The sequence below is a fragment of the Exophiala viscosa genome, assembly GCF_022695815.1.
Source record: "Exophiala viscosa unplaced genomic scaffold EDD37scaffold_2, whole genome shotgun sequence".
NCBI classification, from domain to species: domain Eukaryota; kingdom Fungi; phylum Ascomycota; class Eurotiomycetes; order Chaetothyriales; family Herpotrichiellaceae; genus Exophiala; species Exophiala viscosa.
This window is the reverse complement of record NW_026944354.1, coordinates 1,084,336-1,107,372: the sequence shown is the minus strand read 5'-3', so window position 1 is coordinate 1,107,372 and position 23,037 is coordinate 1,084,336. Positions and strand designations below refer to the sequence as shown.

General features: G+C 51.8%; 6 protein-coding genes across 6 annotated transcripts; 4 read left to right on the top strand and 2 right to left on the bottom strand.

Moving 5' to 3' along the window:
* Positions 1 to 1,535: 1,535 nt before the first annotated feature.
* EDD37DRAFT_646642 (protein-tyrosine phosphatase) lies at positions 1,536 to 3,595 on the bottom strand (the record flags this gene model as incomplete). Its single annotated transcript, XM_062817760.1, has 3 exons — positions 1,536 to 2,520; positions 3,210 to 3,467; positions 3,540 to 3,595. The coding sequence occupies 3 exons, from the start codon at positions 3,593 to 3,595 to the stop codon at positions 1,536 to 1,538; spliced, it is 1,299 nt and encodes a 432-aa protein (XP_062672834.1).
* A 4,494-nt stretch (positions 3,596 to 8,089) lies between these two features.
* Positions 8,090 to 10,492, top strand: EDD37DRAFT_646641 (uncharacterized protein; the record flags this gene model as incomplete). Its single annotated transcript, XM_062817759.1, has 3 exons — positions 8,090 to 8,577; positions 8,772 to 9,872; positions 9,952 to 10,492. 3 exons carry the CDS (start codon positions 8,090 to 8,092, stop codon positions 10,490 to 10,492), a joined length of 2,130 nt encoding a protein of 709 aa, XP_062672833.1.
* Positions 10,493 to 15,254: 4,762 nt separating this feature from the next.
* Positions 15,255 to 15,845, top strand: EDD37DRAFT_240215 (uncharacterized protein). Its single transcript, XM_062810590.1, has 2 exons — positions 15,255 to 15,396; positions 15,454 to 15,845. The coding sequence occupies exons 1-2, from the start codon at positions 15,349 to 15,351 to the stop codon at positions 15,727 to 15,729; spliced, it is 324 nt and encodes a 107-aa protein (XP_062672832.1). The 5' UTR covers positions 15,255 to 15,348; the 3' UTR covers positions 15,730 to 15,845.
* A 115-nt stretch (positions 15,846 to 15,960) lies between these two features.
* Positions 15,961 to 17,769, bottom strand: EDD37DRAFT_605774 (uncharacterized protein; the record flags this gene model as incomplete). The annotated part of the gene is made up of 1 exon (XM_062814836.1): positions 15,961 to 17,769. One exon carries the CDS (start codon positions 17,767 to 17,769, stop codon positions 15,961 to 15,963), a length of 1,809 nt encoding a protein of 602 aa, XP_062672831.1.
* A 770-nt stretch (positions 17,770 to 18,539) lies between these two features.
* On the top strand, positions 18,540 to 20,713 carry EDD37DRAFT_620971 (uncharacterized protein). The gene is made up of 4 exons (XM_062815970.1): positions 18,540 to 18,756; positions 18,821 to 18,911; positions 18,959 to 19,123; positions 19,172 to 20,713. The coding sequence occupies exons 1-4, from the start codon at positions 18,653 to 18,655 to the stop codon at positions 20,246 to 20,248; spliced, it is 1,437 nt and encodes a 478-aa protein (XP_062672830.1). The 5' UTR covers positions 18,540 to 18,652; the 3' UTR covers positions 20,249 to 20,713.
* A 199-nt stretch (positions 20,714 to 20,912) lies between these two features.
* On the top strand, positions 20,913 to 22,703 carry EDD37DRAFT_656132 (LETM1-like protein-domain-containing protein; the record flags this gene model as incomplete). Its single annotated transcript, XM_062818809.1, has 3 exons — positions 20,913 to 20,970; positions 21,019 to 21,581; positions 21,636 to 22,703. The coding sequence occupies 3 exons, from the start codon at positions 20,913 to 20,915 to the stop codon at positions 22,701 to 22,703; spliced, it is 1,689 nt and encodes a 562-aa protein (XP_062672829.1).
* Between the last annotated feature and the right edge of the window lie 334 nt (positions 22,704 to 23,037).

The following is a 23,037-nucleotide window of genomic DNA, read 5'->3' as shown; positions in this document are numbered from 1 at the left end:
GGACCATTCGCACAAGCGAAGATTGCCCATAGCGACATGCGTATGGCACTTTCGGAAATGGTCCGACCGTTGATCCAGCCTTGGTAGAGGCCTCTTACGCAAACGTTCGGTCACCGGTTGTCACACCACTTCATGAGGGAGACCTTTCAGGCGACCACTGTTCTCGGAGTTACCGAAGGATTCAATGCATCAAGCAAAAGCATCGCATCGTCAAGCTTGTCTTCGACGGTGAAGGCGCATCCTTCGAACAAAACCGGCAAGCCCCAGTATTCCCAAAGTGGAAAGGTGCGAATGTCTTCCCGGCTTTGAACCCTACACCTGCTTCAAGCATGTCAGCCTCGAAGGATTCTGACTACAGTAATGAAACCTTGTGTCGATTGACTTTGGTCGATATGCAGAGGCCGTTCCCGCGGATCAACCCGGGTATAAGGCACATTTCGATCGGATGGTCTCGGGAAAGTTCCGCAGCACGACCTTCGTCAGCCTAGCGAAGCGCCTTACAAGGCTGAGGTCAATGAATCACGGTGCGGCTCTCGGACTGGATCGCGGAATCGCGGACTACTACCTATTCACGGGGTATCTTCTAAGACTTCTGGATCTTGATTGTTTACTATAGGTAATCATTATTCCGGCCTCAAGAGGATGTCAGCCATGCGCATAACCGCCTTTCTTGGAAGAGGGAGGATTCAGCGAGACAGACAGATTCATCGGTTGGTCAGGTATGCTGCAATAATCTGACAAGAGGATTCTGCGTGCATTATGCCATTGTATGTTGCAAGATGTGTCAAGTCAATGCATGGGTGACCAGGTGTTGAGACTGAACGCTGGACCGTAGAAGGGGGTCATTATCATTGATAGATGACAACACTTCAGAGTCCAAGCTTGGCTTCATGAAAGGGTTGCTCCCTAGACGTCTAGCAAGGGCCATCCTTCGTGCGTTGGCATAATTCGATCATGGTTTTACTTGTCGCTACTGTCCAAGCCGATGCTCATCACCCAACTCTTTCGGCCGTCGAGGTCGGAACGAACACGAAGCAAACCGAAACCGAAACCGATACATACTTGGTAGCCACACCCCCTTGAGTCGAACACTTTCATAGCAAATTCCAGGAATTGCATTGATAGATTCGGCCGTAATCGTAGTTCGGCCGGAAGACTCTGTTCGGCTCGGTCCAAAGCCAATGCGTGTTCGCATGGCGATTGGTGGGCTTGTCTCTTGTCCCAGAACCTTTCAATGGCTGCGAAGGAAGAGTAAGCGACCATGTAATCGTTCGGGTGCTGGGCGGGAAGAGGCCGTCTGCCCCCAGTCAGAGGTTTTATGCAGCTGTCTCCGCGGCTTGGCCTCTCGCCTCGTCTCGCTTCCGAATGGTCCCTGTTGTTTCTCTGGGGGTCAACAAACGCTGTAGCCATCCTCTCATATGTTCGTGGGATGCTTGTCGACAGGTCAGGTCTGTCAGCATGTCCATGCCCTCCAATGATGGAAAAGGAACTAAGAACAGAGAATATGCGCATGGAGTTTAAAGTGATTTGTCACATTAAAGATTCCCATTGTTGTTACTCGTGGTCCGCCTCATGCTGGGCGGGAGTCTGACTGCGTTGCTCAGGTTCCCGCCAGCTGCTGCAGCGCCGCCGCTGTCGTTGGTAGTGACAATCCCCCTTGCCCTGGATTGGGCGCTGCGCACTTGGTCAACCTTGCCCCTGACGATACCAAAACCCGGGGTGACCCAGCCACCACAACTGCAGCGTAACCCTTGCCAGGCGAACTTGCCAATGTTGGCGCCGCACTTGGGGTTGGGACACGTCAGACGGCCGTCCAATCCGCCTTGAGCCAGTGTATCTTTCATCCATGAAAGCGGGTGCAGGAAGATATGGCCGCAAGGCTCCGTCGAGGTATCTGCCGACGGGTCGCGGTGCGGCGGTGGTTTGTGCGGGATGATGAAGTTCGACTTGGCGATCAGACGCCGGCATTTGCGGCATTTCAGCTCGACTTCGGGTGGTGGTAAGGGCGTGTTTTCGGGTGGCGATGATACAGAGATGTCGGGGTTAATGATCTCGGGGTCAGGGCTGGATAGATCTAGGTTGTTCAGGTTTTTGGTGAGCTTGTTGTCATTGTCGTCCTCACTGTCGTCCTCTTCGTCGCGGAACGTGATGTCTGCCATCTCGGGGGCGCGGTTCGAGCTTAGTGCGTCCATGACATTACGTGAGTTCATCCATCTGCGGTAGATCTTGTGGGACTCCAGCTGTTCTTGGGTCGTTGGGCAGTCCATGGCTTCGTACATGCGTAATTGCTTGATGAAGCCCGAGTTGGGCTCGACTTGTGGTCTGGCCTCGCGGAGCAGGGCGAGCGCCGTGTCGACGGTAAGTGGTGTGGGTGGAAGTGACACCATTTCTGGGGTCGAGGAATCTGAAGACGAAGCAGACTTTGAGGTGGTTTGAGGTTGTGATATGGTTTTGGGTTGTCGAGATATCCACATGAGGTAGGCTATCACTATCGTGGCGGAGCGAGAGACGCCCATGGCACTGTGACGGACATGTTAGCTTGAGCTTCACCAACCGTATCTCATCTTTGGCATGGGAGCAATGACAAAAGATCATGGATGTGCTTCATTCGGAACCTGGGGAGAGCCTGTGGTCATTCGTCAATGCGCAGCCTTGCGAGGCTGAAGCACGTGATGAGGCTGGACCTCCATTTCGCGTGGAAACATGTTAAGTTGCCAGCAAATTTCGGTGGCGGCAACCGTTTGGCCTGACTTGAAGAGTTCACATGGCCAACATCAATGTGTGGCCAAGGTTCGACCATTCCCGCGTTCAAGTGGCGGTAAACCTCAGCGTGGCAAAACTGAGAGCAAAACTTGAACTCCGCTGCCAAGCCGGTTTTGCACATCAATCGAGGTGGCCACTCTGGATGATGTTTGACCACATTTCACATGCTCGACACGCGTCATTTGCAAATTAACAAAAGGACCATCGGCATCACCGAAGACGTGGTTTTGTGACCGTCTCGAAGATAGGTGGAGCAGGACCCTATTGCAATGTAGGGTGTTGTGATATGTGATAGGGAGGCAAGTTGGAATATTCCAACGTTGGCTGGCCGGCTCAAACAAAACCTGAAGCAGGCATAACCAAGGCAGACCGAATACCGTCCATGAGTGCTTTGGACATCGAAGAGAGACATGGGCTTGCAAAGGAAAAGAGAGATTTTCACCTACCAATGCACCAGTACCCCACTTTCACGAGCGTTGTCACCGGCAGTCTTGGGCCAGTAGTTGAGACCTTGATGAATGAAGGCATTGCTCCGGGGGAAATATGCCAGGATATTAGAGTCGTAGACATCATCCAGGGGGATGTGTAGATGCTGGAACCCACGTAGTGGAGCGTTGCCTTGCGGGAATTTCCAGTCGATCACGGACACAACATGCGTGATATTGGAGCTCTGAAGGACATGAGGACGTCGCAGGGCTTGAAAGCTGTGACCGCATTCAGTAAAGATTCAGACAGATGGCTCCTTCGTAAGGTGACAAAGCGGGCGGCACACGTACCCATCAATGTACAAATTGTAACCGGGACACTTGCTGGGAAGAGTTGCATTGTCCATCCCAGATGAAACAAGACCGAGCGAAACCTCGGATGATCGTTGGACCAATGGATGAAAATCCAGCGACCGTTGAGGTTATTATGGCTAATTTGAAGGCGATGATCAGGTTCAGGTTACAATCTTGATGGAGTGGAATAGCAAGAAGTATGGCCGGCAACCCTGGTCCCCGCTTCTAGACAAGCCACACGAGATGAGTGAGAGAGTATTCGTTAGTCACGGAATATGCAATTTAGCAAAGGGAAGGGATATGTTGTTAGGAGAAAGATGTTTGATAGGAGTCGAAAATAATGAAACATGGAGCATTTTTGCCTCGGTATTCAGTATCAGTCACGTGAATCAGGGGGCTTTCCAATGGCATTCGTGAAATGCTACTAGGAACTCAGTGCCTACATACGACATGATTTAGTTAGGATATCGAACATGTTTCTCGGACATTTAGATCCTGGATGCAGTTGTTTGCGAGCTAGACGGTCGATCCACACCCACGAAGTTGTGATGAACATCGCTCGAACGGCATCTTGTGTGGCCATTTGTGTGGCCGTGGTCGCCGAATTTTGTACAAGGATTGACCGCTCTTGGTGCATCGCCGCGTCAACATGGGCCTGCAAGCGCTCACCGCTACAGAGGACCGTGTTGTATGTCCTTCTGGCCCAGTTGATCGGCTTCATGTACTGTGCGTCATCGGATATAAGGTAGTGATTGTTCAGGACTCTCGTCTCGTGAAGAGGTTGACATCAACATGCTGTCCTCAATCTTGTGCTTTCGACTTCAGGCGATGACCACATATTGCTGGAGATGAGGGAGCCCTGATACCCACAAAATCCTTCTCGGCTGCTCCAAAGTCCCCATGCTCCAGGGTACCTGGTAGCGTGATGCTTGCCTTACTGTGTACTAGTACCAGATGATCCAGATCATTAATCCTTTCGGATCTTTGCCCGTCTCTGGTTGCGTGCTCCGACACCAGCGACCAATCTGTCCCGGGGCCATGCATCTCCGTTCTTCCAGAATTTTCCTTTACTTCCCCCTAAACCTTGCTTGCAGTCGTTGATTCGCTCATGCTTGCGTGGGACTCCTTTCTCGACCCTCGATTTGCCTGTTGTGACCACCTACAGATCCCTTCATCAAAAATACCATTAGCAGACCAATAATATCGTGCATCATTCACCAGCCTTGTCGGATAAAGCACCCTGACGTCTGATCAACCTCCTGAACTCCACACCACATCATCTCCACAACATCGAAATCATCGTGAAACATGGTGTCTGCCATTCGACTACTGGAGGAGATCGCAGGAGTCCTCAACGGTGAACAATGCTGTAACTCGTCGAAACAGATCCGATGACTATACCTTGAGAGGAAACATGTCCGCTTCAACATGGCTTTCGTCTTCATAGATGAGAACCTCGTTAGACAATGGGGGCATGCCCTGACCCCTGACAGAAGAGGCCGTGAAGCATTCGTATGTCGACTCACTTGTTATGTATTTGTCGTCATTGCAGTTTGAGAAGGAGCCATGTGAACAACGACCTCCAGAACAGCAACTGTTCGACGTGAATCACACCCTCGTACCTGGCAAGCCTGTTTCCAGAAAAAGTGGCATCGTCTGACCGTTGTTGCTCTTTAGGTTCAGATAGATACCTTTTCGTCTTGTCGTTCAGGAGTCCTTTGAACACACAACGATATAGCACATCTTTGGTAGGAGGAAGCGCATCAGCTCTACCGTTCACTTACTAGCTTGAAGGCAAGGCACTCGCTGTCACGAACTTGGTGGACCATGTACATATCGTCGTTGGACTCCCTGTCAGACAGTGCCAATTTTACTGGAAACAGGCTGCCTGGATACCACAGGCGTTCGCGAGCAATGTCCCTTTTGAGCGAGGTGTGCAGATCAAAGGTCATTTCTGACTTGGTCAGGTACGAATCTCCGTAGGAGAACATCTGCCATGGGTTTGAACAGAGATCCCAAAGTCTCCGCGGAGCAGGAAATATCAGGGGCGGGGAAAAGGCTTCCATTCAGCTAGGATCGGTCAAAAATGCAAGTCATGCGAGACACAGTCGGCCTGCTGATCTGTCTCTGACATGGATGCGATATTGTACCGCGCACGACAGACATACTGACCTTGTGTTGAGGATAAACAGAGTTCTGATGTTCGTATCCATTTCAACTCTGTCAGCAACCGCAGGCAACCCCTTGGCAGATGACGTGAAGCTTCCCCGGCCACAATGTTAAGCTAAACTCCTCGTGGCCGGGTCTTCAGGTGCAAAATACTCGTATAGTACAAGCCACATGGCTTGTAATTGCTTCCTTGGGGAAAAGTATCAGATGACAATTTCATCCTTCCAGGAATAAGCAACAGCTGCTGCCATATTGTTTTAGGTTCGACACAAGAGGACATGGATTTGCACTAGGTCACATCGGCTGTCCACTTACATACGAAGCGCCACGCGAGCAGACACAGATTGAGAACAAGTGGCGAGCTGTGATACCAATCTCTTGACACAACCTGACAAGCCTATCGGCTGAGGTGAATCAAAGGCGATTGAGATGGGGACGCACACCCCGAACAACTGGATTTGGCATTAGTGAGTGTTGACAACACTGGCTGGCGGCCTACACCTCATACGGTACTACAACAAGAAAAGCCCACAGCTGTTTATCGAATCATCCCAGATTCATCAGGTCGCCTCAATGCTTGGGGTCGGGCCGGTCGTCCAGTCACGGGTGCGCCAGTCTTAGGGCAAATTTCAATGCATGAACAATTCGCCATGTACTATGTACAATGTCTCCCACTCGGGGCGAATTGTGTCAAACAAAGAACAGCTGAACAGGGATTGTATGAGTAAACTTTCTCGTCATTACGAAAGACGTTGTCTCAATATTATTCCCTACTCAAGTATTGAGAATATTTGTCGCCTCAGGAGCCAGTCCGTCCGACACACAAGCTGAAGGATCCTGCCTCGCCGAAGTTTGATGTCGTTGGCGTTGAACAAGATGGTCCACTGACGCTCATAAGGCTTACGGGATAGCATGCTCTTGAGAGGTTGTGGATTTTGGACAAGCGTTTGTCGACCGTAAGTCAATTACTCCGTATGGCAGGCAGGGAGGAGAATAAGACGAAGGTACAGTGACTACTTAGAATTGGGACTGGCCTCTATTCCGTACCTCGGCCTGGCTACCCAGGATTGCGCGATATGTCCGTAATAGACGACCTTTACGAAGAGGAGTGGCGGGTCCCGAACTTCCATGATCAACACCATCATCGATGGTCAGTATGGAGCACTTGTCACTTGAAGCATGGGCTGCATGAGGCCGGGTTAGGGGTACTCGGGCGACCAGGCCTAGGCTGAAAGCAAGGCCACCCCCCTTGTCGCCTCGTAAACTCCACTCTGGGCGGCAGCAGCCTTTTTTCTTCCTCTGTGGCCTGTAGGGCGCTAGAATCGACCCTTAGCCTTTCGTCCCCGTAGGGCTGAACCCCTCCATCTCAACCACTTTCATGCCTAGGCACAGCAAAGTTGGGACTTATTTTAGGGCTCCGATTCTCTTTGCCAGGTTAGCGCGAGCCCTACGAATAGGTAAATCGGCCGGTAAGGGCCCAACGAGCAAGCCACGACCCAAGAGCCAATACGACCACGCATCTTCTTTCCCTTTTCCCACTCTGGAGACTTTCTCCAATTATGCATCCGAATGCACAAACACCACTTACAGCCGCCGTCAGAAATCAAGACCTTACTTCCCTCACTACACCTATCTCAGGTAGCTGGCACTCTAAGAGTGAGCCCTGGCACACTCTACTGTTGTAACCGCTGCCCACTTTTTACTAGAGGCTGCTGCCCATGTCCACGTTCCGTTGGCGCCTGCGATGCCATGCCATGCACTGTCGGATCCTCCTGGTCAGGATTTCTCGTCCACTTACTTCGTCCTGCGATTGACAAAAGCTGCGAGCAAATCAATACCGCTCCGACACACCTCTTATCCATGATTGCACCATGTAGAACGACCTATACCCTTCCATACGACTGCTCGGTTGACCTCCGCCTACTGCTGGCCTGAAGTGCTCATTAGGATTACAACATCCCCCTCCTACCGCCCGCACACTCCTCCCTCATATCCTCAAGTTCTGCCTCTGACTGGTCGTCACGTACTTTCCCTTCTCCTAACGCTGGCTTGAGAGGTCTACTCTACTTCCTGTCCTTACCGCAAAATCCAATACCGTCCGACAATATAGACCTTCGATTCTCCTACCGGCCACGAGCATTCAACCTGGTACGAATGTCCAGGCTCATATCATTGGAATAAAGCGAGAAGGAACCCCAAGCCTGACCACGTCAGCTGGATTTAGCCAAAAACACAAGCATACCCAGTAATACGGACCGTTACCAGTGACTGTTGGCAGTTGCCACTTCAAAGTATCTATTTGGCCTCCAGTAGCCACAGCACGCGCGCCCCAGAATCGCCATCCACTCTCCGATGTTACAGTGGTTCTGAAACTGGTCATGGACTTCCGCAGGCCTCACGCCTCTGCTGATGGGAGGAAATCATCTTATAGCCAGGATGCTGCTGTACAGGGAAGCACGTCGCGGTCGAACTCCCAAACATCAGAGGAAGGCCCTACAGAAGGACTCTCAATACCTGGTGTGCGCTTTGACGACCCGCCACCACCTCTGCCACCACCAAGATACAATGAAGAACTGGCCCAAGGTATAGATCTTGCCTGGAACTGGGGAAACAGCGATCCATTCAAGTTGGAGCGACGATTGGCGCCGATCAATCCAGGCTCGAGTCTGTACAGAGGCTACATGGAATCGAGGAGGAACTCTGGCCGTTCAGAGGAAGGCGAGCATGTTGACGTGGATGACGACTACTATCGTAGAGGCAGCACCGTGTCGACAGTAAGATCACCCTCACAAGCCGATATACGTGCGGGTTTCCATGTGCCACATTTGGTCCGAAAGCCGCCTTCACCACCCTCCACAAACCAAAGGTCAGTCCTTGATGACATGTTTTGCAACCGTCATATTTCCTTGCCCAACAGAGCCTCGCATTGTGCCGCCTGGACCCACTGACGTTATGTGGACTTTTTGCGTTTGCCTTCGTGGGGGCTGCTTTTGGCGCCCCTTAGCTTCATCTTTTGGCGAGTCGAGAATAACCTGTGCTGATGACCGCTTCCTCTTTTAGACTACAAGGCGAGATGCCTCTTGCACAACGAGATTTCAATCTTTCGGCGCAGGCATACGACCAAAGGCTACTGAGCAAGATCGGGAAACCGACTTCGCCGTCTCACCCTTCAAGAAGGTCAGGCTCAGCCGAATCTACCTCTATTTCTCACCACCTCTCACTTCAGACAAGGGATTTCAGAGCGCAGCCACTGTCGACCAATGAGCTTACACCGGCCTCGTTTGACCCGATATCCAGATGGATCACAAGCCCGGCATCAGCAGGTGCTTCGCCGGGGTCCCGACCTGGTTGGCGTGATTACAACATGGATCATCGAAGTCCCTCGATAGAGAGTGCGGCTGCTTCACTGGTCCTGGACCCAGAGTTGTTCGTTCATTCTCGACCCAGCGGCTTACACTCCACCAGCGCCTCAGTCGCTGGGTTCGACGACCTGGCCAGTCTCGCAAGTCGGTCTCAAAGAGGCAGCTATGAGCACGGAATGTTCCTCGAAAGTGATATTGACATTGCCGGCGACGAGAGTGGCGGCTTTCGCAATTTACATCTAGGTGAATCTCAGCAGCAAGCGGGACGGCGATCTCCTAAACAAGGGATGAAGCGCAGGGCGCTGTCTCCTCCATCCGAGGTGGCTCGGGACGACAGATCGCCATCACGTGGCACCTCTGCGATAGAGTCGCTCCCAAAATTTCACGCAACCATGCCTGCACGATCGTCCGTGTCAAGATATCAGCCTAAGCACGGATCAGTGTCTTCGACGGCGTCTAGCGCAAGGCATAATTCCTACGCCTCTTCAATTTCGCTTTCAATTGCTGCCAGTAGCATGACCAGCATTTCATCCTTCGACAAGCAGTCACCGCTAGACCCTTCACAGGCTGCATACATAACCTCGGCCCACCCTGTCTCGAGCCCTGCCACGTCAATCACGCCAGCACGGAAGCAGCCTCCTCAACCTCCCATCGATACAAAACACCTTCATGGAAAAATGTCTATTCAAAGTGCCGTGAGCGATAGCATGTTACCACCCGTCACCCGTATCGGCAACTCTTTCATATGTGACTGTTGTCCGAAGAAGCCCAAGAAGTTTGACACGGAAGACGAGTTGAGGTAAGCACAGCAAGGCGGCTCTTTGAAAAAGCCGTCCCCGCTTTTGAAACCGTGAATCTAGCTGACTTTACTTTGACAGAGCACATCAAATGGAGAAGCAGTACTCCTGCCAATATTGTAATAATCGATTCAAGAACAAAAACGAGGCTGAGCGTCATCAAAACTCCCTTCATTTGCGCCGTTATTCATGGTCATGTGCAGCCATCGTCGACTATCGCACCATCTTCCACCCGGTACCGCCGACGCCAGCTTCGGCGGCTGGTACAGCTCAGTGCGATGCCTGTGGCTACTGTGGGGAAGAATTTACGAATATGCCCCAACCGGATTGGAATGGTCGGCTGGATCACCTCACCAGCGTTCACAAGTTCGGTGAATGTAATCAAGCAAAGAAGTTCTATCGGGCCGACCATTTTCGACAACATCTCAAGCACAGTCATGCTGGCACAAGTGGAAAGTGGACCAATATGCTAGAGACGGTTTGTTTGCGCGAAGAACTTGCTCAAGATTCTGCTGGTGTATCGCCTACTGGCAGTGAGTCGAGTCCAGGCCGAGGGCCTAGCAGTCTTCCTGATCCGCCCATGGGTGGTGCTACCATCAGTGAATCTTGCAATGAGACATGAGAGCGATCTAGTGGAATGAACGGCCGCGTCAACCCCTAAACTAAGCCGAGAGACTGTGAGGGGCCGGGTCGTGGGTTGCGAGGGCAATCCAAATACTTGCGGAAGGAACCGACGTGCAGGACTCCTAACCTGCTGCAGATAATCACAGTATGATGGTTCCGAAGCGCTAAGCTTCTTAGAGCTGCTTATCTGGGATGGTCAAAAAGTCGTCAGTGACTAACTTGTTGGCGACTACGAAAGATCAGTGGTGTTGATCCAACCCGCGGCGCATTATTTCGTTCCTCCTTCAGGGCCAAAGCATTGATTGCTCATTGTCGGATTCTGCATACGTTCGGACATTGGAGATTTACCCGACTGCCACATCAAATGTTGCAACCGCCTGTAGTGACGAGTTCGTGCAGAACGAGGTTACCACTTGAAGTCGCAATAGCTGGTCCCTGCTATGCCGGCCTGTCTACCTGATCGTCGCGTTGTCGAAGAATCAGTTTCCGGCAGCGCGGTGCACCCTGACGTCAGGATGGTCAAAGCAAAGGAGATAGTGCCAACCACTTCTTCATACTCACCGGAGTGAGGTGACATTCACGTATGACTCTGTCCACAAGCCACTTTGACACATGCATGTGGCCTGGAAGAAGTGTCCTTTCACCCATGCAAAGGGTTTCTGGATCATACTGGAGTACTACGTTACTTTCATCGCGCAGTGATGCGTTGGTAACCCGACACAGGCTGAATTGTTGAGACTACTACTTGCAGCTTAAAGTGGAAAATGTGCAGGTGAGGTGCACTCATGACCTAAGGATTGTTCATCAGTCCCGAGGGTACCTACCATCACCAAGTCAATTACCACTACTCTTATAATCTTGAGAGGCCCGGGGACAACTAGGCACAGCACGAATCACACCGCTGACAAGATGGCACTCGAAACCCCTCACCGGACGCCTTAGTGCTTACCTTCCGGCCATACGGCGCGACCATCCCACGGGCAGGTCCCTTCGCACTCGTTCACTGTTCAGACCGGCTATTTGAGATCGACCACGTTACCAAAAATGAGCAGCATGCACAAAGGACTTGACTAGGATCATGCTTGGGACTCGTCGTCTCAGCATTTATTCCCGGTCACCCCCCAAGGGGTCCAACCTCGAAGGATTCCCAATGACATACAATAATATGACGTTGCTTAAGGGCCTTGAGCCATGCTAAGATCGCTACTCCTTTTACGGAATCGATTCGGAGGCATAATTGCATCTCCACGCGATGATGCTTGTGCTCGTCAGCAGTCATACCCGTACGTTCACGGATACCGGCACGGACTAGCCCATCTGGCAGGGCCACCCGTTCAAGATCGATATGGTGTTGGAAAGCCAAGCTCAATCGAAAGTAATCGACCTACCAAGATGCAGACAGCCTCCAAGACACGTATCCTGTCGCGTTCTATGGTGGTCTGCCTTCGTCTTTTCTGCAGCTTCTGCCCGTTGAGTCTTACTATGACTCAACCTCGGTTGTGCAAGCCACAGCGTGGTACCGCTTTTGCGATGTAACTTCATGCCGGAAGGATTGAGGTCAACCATAATGTGTGAACATTGCAACACGTGTGTCGTAGTGTTCGTGCCCAGTGTTAGACAACATGAACATCTAACCCGAGGAGCCCCAACCCGACGGATTTCATGTTGCAAGGTCAGATCCAGGTCTGCTCGACAACATCGGCTTTCCCCTGATAAGAAGCCCGGATTATAGAATAGCAAACTTTACTATCATGCCTAAATCACAATCCCGCCAAAGTGACTGTACGCTTTGCTAGGAGTACGTGGAGGCAAGGGGCTAGAGAGGTGATATTGTGTAAATGAGTTTGGCCCGTAAGAGCCGTGCCATATAGTGGACGCAAGGCTCTGATCATGCGGAGAAGAAAAGGGGGCGCAGAACGGATTGAAATGACAGCACACAGACCATTGGAGTAAGCTTCCAGATTCCTGGATCTGTCTTTTGAGTAGGTGCGGTTTCGCCTCTATCCTTACAAGGCTGAAACACTACAACTGTACTGGATTCACGACGGTAAGGCAGTAAGAGAACCCACCGTCAGCTGTGAAAATTGAGCCTCTTTGATGACTCTGACGACATATCACCCCAGATTCCTGGAGTGGATTCTTGGGAAATCGCCCCTTCGCGAGAATCGCCTTATTCGGTATCCATTTCGACACCGGTTTCATACGACTCATGGCACCTTTGGTGTATGGCCTCCGATCACTACTAAGCCCTCCAGCCCAAGTTTTCGGGGACCCGAGACCATACTTGGCACGTGCTCTTGCATACTCGTAAACAGATACATCATGCCGCGAAGCTCAAGCCACTTTGGTTTTGAGTTGGACAGGATGGACGGTGTGGAGATATTCGCTGGGAGGAGAAACCATCTTCGCGAAGGATTGCTGGAGGGCCGTCGGCTGGATCTTGGAGGGTGGCTTCCCTTGCATTTTCCGATTTCCTTGCATGAGTGGTGAGTGAGAGCTGAGATCCTGACTGACTGGATGAAGCAAATTATACTGTACCCTGTTCCCAGGAGGAGGTAGGATATCGTACAAGCATCTTGGTGTTGAAGCGAAGGAGTCGTTGCCGCGAGGGGCAGGCCTCATGCAGTTTGACGCAGGGACAATTGATGGGTGTAATCACATCGATTCAGTCGGGGACCAGATTAGTATGTTTGACTAACCCGCTGAGAGATGGTTAGTGATCAAGTTGATCAGAGACATGCCTTGGACGATTCGTGGTCTGAAGGATGGCACTATTGCACGTCTGTCGCCTGGCCTGCGCGTTCATTCCGTAAAGCACATGTTACGTCTTTGCTTGTGCATTGCCGAAGAAGAAGAAGGAAATGACAGGCTGTGTCGTCAGTCGTTGACACGCAGCGAAGGCAACAAGGCTTTGTTATTTGGGTCATGGCCAAAGCTGATATTGCGAGGCAAGGCTGAGGAGTCCTGACCTATCACGAAAGTCGTATTCGGGGGCCATGACCTTGGGCAACTTGAGCCTGAGATCAGAGCTCTGACTGCTTGATCCAGCAACAGCTGCGCGATGATGCATGTCAACTCTGCCATATCAGATGTAGCTCTCCCGGCTCGAGAACATCGCCTCCAGGGGGTCCATGCCTTGATGTCATTCAAGCCAACTTCGTACCATGGCGTTCTTGACCTCGTTTATGTTTCCAGAAAGGGAAATCGACCGGGCGAGACTGATTGCGCGCCTCCAAATGCATTGTGTGCACATCCCGTCTTGTACAGGGTCTCAGTGGTGAGTGAGAGGTGCTGATCAGCGGAATTGCAAATGCGACACGCTTTTTGATCCCCAGATTCCAGGACTGGTAGCTTCTTGCGCTCAGGCCCCCTTCGACAAAATATTAATGAAGTGCTGCTGCTCTTTCCAAAGGCCAAAATGGACGATTTGCGTTACGCACGAGACTCGGAGAGCCTGGAATGACAGATCATTGCCGTACGAGGAACAATAAACGAGTCCGCTTGAATAGTATCTACACAAAAGCATAGTTCCCCGAACACAACCTGTGAAGCCTGTCTTGAAGGTCTTGGCCGCTCGTCGGTTCTGAAATAAAGACGAACAGGACGAAGGAGAGCGGAAAGGCACCGCTCCCGTTGGACCACCCGGGAATCCAAGGCTCGTATAGTGGTACAGTAGCAAGCTTGCCTATGCAGACATACCATCGCGTAATCTCAAGCCGTTCGTGCGGCATGCAGGTAGACGAGGTCGTTTCCTGAAGGGGGCTCTAGAACGAATACCCTAGTCCTGATGGCCAATCTCAACCCATTCTTTTGCGAGGACGATGCCGGATGACTGCAAATTTTACCTCGAGAAGAATACCTAGGACGGCATGGCTTGGTACTGCTGAACGAGCCGGCTCGTTTGCAGTCCGATCGATATCCATGCCGTAACGCTGTCGCTTCCCTTTCAGTCGCGAGATGTCGATTCCAAGTAGCGTGCTGGCCTAACGTAGGCATGAGCGCTCCGGCTCCTGCGGAAGAGGACGCCTGGGCGGTGATGGCACGCCTGAACTACCACGGAGGGTTTTCCAAGCGAGCCTTTCCAAATCAAGAACGGCTTGAAATGTAGTAGGGTATGTTGGCCGCTGAATGTCTGCGAGACGGTCACCCGTTGGGGAGGGGGAGAGGAGTTGAGCGCAGGGATAATAGACGAAACAGTGGTATCATGATGTGTGTGCTTGAGCATCGAAGCGACGAGTTGCGCGGGTGTGCTGCCGAATTGTCTGCGCCTGTCAGGTCACTGCAGACGTTTAGCTGGCACCCGCAATTGCCCCGGACTTTCTAGCCTGCTGATTTACCTGCATCCTGACAACAAGACTGGAGAAAGAACCCGTAGCGATGTTTAGGCTATGCCCATACGTCCTGTACCTTCCGCACCACGAAAGAATGGATTGATGACAAGCCAAACTGCCATCCACGTAGAACGCAACCCCAAAGCTGGTGACATGATATCAGACTTTGCTGATGAAAAGACTCCTACATACTGGAACAGCCATGGACCTTCGTCTGCACCTCGCCTCGAAATGAATGTGATTTGACAGGCAGTTCGACAGGGAAAGTCCTCCCGCCGAAAGCTGCTCGAGAAGAACGGAAGTTATTGAAGTAGAAACCTCAACCGAAAGCTCTTTCCGTCTGACGTAGTCTCTGTGAGGTTATGGTTGAATGTTTTGCGTCAGACAGGAAATGCCTTCGATGTCACACACCGACACTCACTCACCAACCATTGAGGTACTAAACCAAAAATGCATGAATGATATTCAGCCTTGCAATCTTCTTACACTATACCAGCCTTGAGTCGTTCCCACCAGCAACAAGATGCAGATTGCCGCTTTTCTATCGGATCTCAAATCATTGAGCGTTTGTGTAAGTTTAAAATCAAGTCATCACGATACGAAGGCTTTGCTGACCGCCTTGTCCTAGTCCTACGATGCCGCGATTGCTTTGGTGAAACCAGCGAACAACACATTCCGTACATCTGGTGAGCCATCAGAGCAATCCAGCAATGGCAAAGTGCCATTAGTAAATCAGCCAGCATCAAAAATAGCAGATTCGGATCCAGATCTTCAGCGAGCGAATGAGCTCGTCTCTTTGCATTATGATGTCAAAGTCAAATATCTCCAGAATGGACCTGATCCGGAACTCTTACAAGCTCGAAAGGAAGTTGCAGAGGTTCTATACGCCCTAGACAGAGCTTGATTAAGGGCTACAAAGAACGCACATCTAGGCAGCTGGTTTGTACAATAACGATGGATTTGTGGGAACAATATCTCAACTCGTTAAGGATGTATCAACCTCCCTTGCCTCCTTGGATATTAGACCAAGCCATCTCAGTCGATAGAGCACGACGGGTTGATGCAGTCTCGACGTTCCTTTGACTCTCACATATCAAGCACCTCCAGCTGAACCGGTGCGTCCCGAGCCCGTCGATCAATGGAGGCATTCACATTGGACCGTTGCCACCTTGGCCGATGCGGCTGCATGTCTTTGTACGACACTCATGTCTGGCCTGTCACATTTGAGTTCCAGTCGGTGAAACCGATGGAGACATGCGGTCTTAGTAGGCCCATGACAACTCGGACATCTTTCGAGTCCTTCAGCTCGTGCATGAACTCTGGCGACGACGACTTTTCTATCCAGCTGCCTTTGCCGAGCATCTCGCCTGCGCTCATCTCGCATTGGTGAGGCTGACGGAAGATCACTTGCGCCGTCTAGAGACTGAGGAGTAGCTGCAACGCTAGAGTTGACTCGGTTGAGCCGTGGATGGACATCATTGGCCAGCTCTCGGCCCAGCATGATCTTGAGAACGCTCTTCCGGATAACAATCTTTCTGGCTTTGCGTAACATTCTCTTCCGTCTGCTACGCTTCCTAGATTTTGGCGACCATCTCTCACCGGGCTCTTCACCCGGACCCCCATTAGGCTCTTCACCGGGGACCCCAGTGCGCTCTTCACCCGGGCCCCCATTGGACTCTTCTCTCGGACCCTCGTTGGGTTCTTCGACCGGGCCCTGTGTGGTTGAGGCATCGTTGGGGCGATCAGCAATGCTGTTTGTCGGAGCATCCACTGGGCCGTTTCTGAGTAGCGCTCCTGCAGCTGTGATGCTGTCAATCGCTTCCGGAGAGATTGTCGTGGCTCCTGCAGGAGACTGTGCTAGAGACTGCACAGGGGTGGCCGGGACTTCGTCGCTGTTGACGGCCGACGTTTCGAAAGAAGGTGGCATGATTGTTCCGCTCGGTCTATGCACTCTGATATGCGGTACACCTAGAGGCCCTAGAGACTCAATGTTTGGCAGGATGTTCGCAATCTGGGTTCGAGCGCTATCCGGATCTGATGTGAGGTCTGCTGGAGTGGCCGTTACATCTGTGGTGGCAGGTTCGGTCAATTTGGGAAAAGGTGCCTCGTCCTCCGCCCCAGTGGAGGCTTTCCTTCCTTTGATTGCAATGACTGTGATTGTCTCGTCGGAATGAGCATTCTGTTCAGGATCGGCGAACGCGCCACGTTCCTCAGGCTGTGTTTGATCCACATACATTTCAGGCTGTGCTTGATCAACATCCATCACCAATTCCTTGAAATGTTCGTGCGTAGGTGTAAAGACTTGTCCATGTGCCATGATTTCCGAACTTCTGGGGGCAGGAATACTAGCTTCGGAGACGTTGAGGCGACCCCTGCTAATCCTTGCAAGGAAGGGCAGTATCAACCCGGAAGAGACATCTTGACTTTCGCTGTCTCGCGTTGTCGTATCAGTAGACTGTCCAGAGACTGTTGCTCGACGCTGCGTCCGCCGAGGCCGGGGAGTGGCGCCGGTGTTGCTACCAGCCTCACTACCCTCTTCCACAATGGTGCTTGACATTTGCGCGTCGAACGAGCCGGCAGCATGGATGGTTGCCACGATCGGGAGCTGGATATCCTCAGGAATGGGGATTGAAATAGATTGGTAAGATGTCCTAATACTGATCTGTGGCTTTTCCGAATCAGAGTATGGAGCAGGTCGTTTGGCAGTCTCTGAGGGTGCAGTAGAGGCACTAGTGAGTTCATCGGCAAGAGGCTGTTCGAGTTTCCGAAAGTCTTCAGCGCGATGAGATTGCTTAGGGGCAAAAGCTTCAGAATGGTAGTCTGGATTCGATTGTTTATGAGAGGCGAGAGCGGTGGTGTATCTTCTCTGCAGGGATAAAGATGGATTCGTAAAGGGGCGGTCCAGCTGAGCTGTAGGGGTCCTACTCAGCCTTTCCTTCTGCATTTAGTCAGCCCCAGGATCCTAAGTCTCTTGAAGAGGTGTACCTACCGTCTCAAAGAGATCGACGAGGGCAACGACTGAAACCTTGCGAGGTGCAACGGAGGACGACAGGCTAAAGAAACGTTGAGCTGGTTCGATGCTTGGATGGCTTTGATGCTTGTTGTGCGTGCCTCAAGGAGAGTATGTGGCGGTGTCTTGCGGGTCCCAGGCCTGTCAGAGATGAGCAAAGATTCCTCCTGTAGCAGACAGACTCATGCCAATCTTGTGGAGGCTTTAGGTCGAATTTGCGGTCTAGAGAAGAGAAAGAATTCGGCAAATCCTGGGGGCATCGGCAGGCAAGATGGTCAGGGAGAGGCCGGCCCAAGTCGACTGAGTAAGGATTGTTGCGTCTATCTGATGAGCCACATCGACACTGTATGCTGGATAATGACGTTAGGCAAAAGGGGATTAAGACAATACGGAAAGTGGACGAGAAGGCTTGAACGAGAAGAAGGGATCATTAAGGCAATGCAAGTCAGCATCAACGAGCAGTAGCACAGGTGCTCTTGCTGTATTCAAATGAGACGCAGGTGCAAAGCATGATGCCCGGGAGCACTTCAAGGTCACGAAACTCGAAGCAGTACATTAAGCTGCTTTCTGAGTATCTTTTTCCAACTCAAAGCAATCGCAAAAAGCCCACGGTGAGGATAAACAAGAGAAAGGCATTATTATTTGTTGTTGATATTGACGTCGATATTGTTCTTATCTCGCTTTACTTTCCGCATTTTGACTTTCTTCATGTTGTGCCTGCGGAGTTGCAACTTTTTCTCCAGCCGCAGCGCAGCGCAGCGCAGTACAACACTAAAAACCTGGGGTGCCCATACAAATTTCTGTGGCCTCCGAAGACATGGCGACCGCTGTTGATCAGAAGCTGCTGCGGCAGACCAAGTTCCCTCCCGAGTTCAGCCAGAAGGTCGATATGAAAAAGGTCAATATTGAGGTTATGAAAAAGTGAGTCCGATGTGCCCAGTCGGCCGCGCTTGACGGACATCAGATTACTGACCCGGATCTCCAGATGGATTGCAGGCAAGATCTCAGACGTTCTTGGCTCTGAAGATGACGTTGTTATCGAACTCTGCTTCAATCTGCTCGAGGGTTCGCGCTTCGTACGTTGGCCTGCTTCAAAGCCTGATGACTGGACTGACCATTGCAGCCCGACATCAAAGCGCTACAGATCTCGCTTACCGGATTTCTTGACAAGGATACTCCTAAGTTTTGCAAAGATCTATGGAATCTATGCCTAAGCGCCCAAAGTAACCCACAAGGCGTCCCCAAAGAGCTGTTGGAAGCCAAGAAGCTGGAACTGATTCAAGAGAAGGTGAGCTGCCTGCCAGGACCTGGCCGCTCATATGCTGATTTGCACCAGATCGATGCGGAAAAAGCCGCAGCTGAGGTCCAGCAACGTAAGGACCACGAACAAACTCGCGAGAGAGATGTCGATACGATCCGCCAACGAGAACGAGCAGAGCGTGGCCGAGGACGAGGAGGGCGTGGCAGGGGTGGTCGAGACTTTGGTGGTCGAGACTTTGACTCCCGCAGACCGCGATTCTCGAGATCTCCACCACCTCGCAGACGCTCCCCTTTCAGAGGAGGTCCTCCTCGTCGCGACGCTGATACCTATGTTCCAGGTGGTCGTGGCCGAGGGAGAGATTTTGGGCGTGGACGGTCTCCGACAAGGTCCATTTCGAGATCTGCTTCCCGATCACCTTCTCCACGCCGACCGCGACGCGATGCTTCCCCACCGAGATCCAAATCAGTGTCTCATTCACGGAGTCGCTCACCGCCGAGGCGCAGGCGGCCGCTTTCAAGGAGCAGGAGCAGAAGCAGGACGGACTCACCCCCAGCCAAGCAGGCAAGGAGGCCAAGAAGGGACTCGGGTTCAAGCGGTGAAAGACGCGCACGATCCGAAACACGTTCTGATCTATCACGCTCACCTCCGCCTAGAAGACGCCGCAGAAGTCGTTCATTCTCCTCCGTCAGCCGGAGCCCGAGTCCTCGCCGCCGCAGGGACCGTCGAGATCGATCTTATTCGTCCTCATTATCAAGATCCAGGTCAAGGTCGCCAAAGAAGAGACGGGATTATGGAAGAGATGTTAGACGTCATGAGAGATCTCCCTCTTACTCTTCTGATAACCGAGGAAGCAACAAGCGAGCTGATGTTCTCAAAGGTCGCAATGCACGCGATGATCGCCGTCTGAGTCGCAGCCCGAGTCCACCAAGTCAGCGACGTAGACGCAGTATGAGTCACAGCAGAAGCCCCGGTCGACGACGACAGCCTCATAAGCGAAGACGCTCGCTCCGCCGTTATGAGCCGGCTGCGCGCAGACGCCGCAACACTTCCTCCGTCTCGTCACCCGAACAAAAGAGGCGCAAACGCGATGGCTCAGAAGATACTCCCATGGAAAATCCTGCTAACGGCCATCATAAGAGTGATACGGAGTGAGACAGACTTTGCCTCTGAACAAACATTGTGAAATTCGAACCATTATGAGGGCAGGAATTCCTCCAGCGGCTACTGCTGCCTCGCAGACTCTACGCGGCTCCATAATCAACCGTCATGGCCTTGTGGACAGTATGACCGGATGGGCTGCGATGACAAGCTTCTACCGTGCCAACGCAGCTTCTTTCAGGTTTGAGCTCCATGCACGCCGGTCTCCGAGAGCATTGTCACCAGGTCGGTTTGCATCAGAGACATGCAAATGTCATGACATAAAAATGAGTGCTGAAGCATTCTCATTGCCGATTATGAGCACATTTGCGGGTGTCCGTGCGGTGAGCCTCAGCCGGGGACTCCTCCGCTCCGCATCTGTCATTTTTGTTGTGACGGTCAGGTCCCAAGCCAATAGTTGATTTCATAGTTGCTACAAAAATCACGTGACCATGATTCCCCTTGCGGTTGCGTCTTTCCAGGCTTCTCTTTGCGCTCCCATGATCTCCTCGAACTCCGTCTCATACAGTAATTCAAACATTCTAATACCATCATTTTGAAACCTTGGAGACCGTTGGACTTACTCTCTATACATCGTCCGGTGTTCCTTTCGATCTCGCTCCTTGTCGAAAATAGACTCTCGCCCTTGTTTGCTTTCCGTTCGCCTCCGCAAGCCGTCATGAGTTCAGGTTCCAGACTGGTCAGCAATGCTGCCACCAGGAGACTCCTGCTGCAGGGTATGTGTGGCCATTGCGGTTTACGAGTAATGCGCTGATGAAGGACAGGCCAGCATCGTCTTTCACACTCTCCTCTCTTGTCCGCTTATTCCTCTCGATCCAAGTTCACTCGAGATCTACCTCCAAAAGTACAAGCGCTGGCCATTCTTTTGCCACAGAGAAACTATGCTACCGAAACCTCCACTCATGGTTCAGACAACGGACCGCCCCCTGGCTTCAATATCGATGAGGCCAAGAAGCCGCTACCCAAGGAGGGGCAGAAGACGACATCGGCAAATCCCACGGTCGCTGAATTGAAGAAGTCCGACGAACAGCTCAAAACTCCCAAAACAGGGGCGACCATGCATCCTAAGACCGAAGCGCTCGACAGAGCCAGCTTGACCGAGTTAGCTGCTGGCAAGAGCGCCGCTGAAACCCAACAAGCCGAGTCTAAGGCCGTCGCGAGCAAGAAGGAAGAGTCCAAGAAATTGACGCTTGGACAGAAAATAAAGAAGGAAATCTTGCACTATTGGGATGGGACCAAGTTGTTGGCTTCCGAAGTCAGAATATCTACAAAACTGGCTCTGAAGATGGCTAGTGGGTATGAGCTCAGCAGGCGTGAAAACCGACAGGTGAGATACTTTGCACTCCGTGGCATTGCTTCCCGGTTGCTAACACACTCACAGCTTCAAAGAACAGTTCAGGACTTGGGTCGATTGGTGCCTTTCTCAGTTTTTGTCATCGTGCCTTTCGCCGAACTGCTCTTGCCAGTCGCTCTTAAACTCTTCCCGAATATGCTTCCATCCACCTACGAGGGTCAGAAGTCCCGCGAATCGAAAGCGGCATCTCTTCGGGAATCTCGGAAGCAAGTTTCCTCCTTCCTTCGAAATACCCTTCGAGAGACCGGTCTCCCTGTCTCCGCCATTAATGCAAAGAAAGAGGAATTCACGGAGTTCTTCCGGAAAGTCCGCGCCACGGGAGAGGCCCCGTCAAAGGAGGATGTCATCAAAGTGTGCAAAATCTTCAAGGACGACTTGACCCTAGACAATCTCTCCAGACCGCAGCTGGTGGGAATGTGCAAGTACATGAACTTGAACACTTTCGGCACGGATGCCATGCTGCGGTATCAGATTCGCCACCGCATGCGACAGATCAAACGTGACGACAAGGCCATTTCATATGAAGGAGTCGATTCACTATCAGTTCCCGAGTTGCAGATGGCCTGTGCATCACGAGGCCTGCGCACCCATGGTATGTCGCCAGGAAAGCTGCGAGAAGACCTGCAAATGTGGCTGGACCTACGTCTGAAATACAACATTCCCTCGACCTTGCTTGTGCTCAGCAATGCTTATATGTACACCACCGGCAAAGACAGCGAGATTGACACTCAGATTGACGCCCTCCAAGCTGTACTGAGCAGCATCCCGGAGGAGTTGTTCCACGAGATCGAACTTGAAGTCCACAACGCCGAGGGCGCCGCGACAAACAAGCAGCGTCTCGAAGTGCTCAAGGAGCAACAAGAACTCATCGAGGAAGAAAACGAGCAAGCCGAGTCGAGCAAGACAGAAGACAGCAAAGTTGCGAACAAGGGCGTGAAAGACGACAAGGACATTGATGAAAAGCCCAAGGCAAAGCCTGATGCTGAGGCTGCCGAATCCTCCTCTGCTAATGAGGCCAAAGAGGCCGAAGCGGACGCCACCGAACAGGGCAAGCAGGAGCCTGCAAGAAAAGAAGAGGAAGTCAAGAAGGACTGATTGCACCACTGATCCTCGACACTCTTTGTCGCCTTCGGAAATTGTACCCCTTTTCGACTTTTGCATGTCCTGAATACCCATTCTATGACATTGGTGCGAAGGCTGTGGGCGCTTGGATCTGGAAATACACTCTATAGACCGAATCCGCAGATTTACATTATGGCCCAGTACGTGAACAGATCACGGAACGGCAAGATTTTTAGGACTGCCCTGTGTAGCCTGCAAGTTGGAAAGGCTGGAAAAAGGCCTCCAACATGAAAAAGAAAAAAGGGAATGTGCCTGATAACGAATCTTATTTGTACCATTTCTTCTAGGTACATGTTCCAGACAGGAA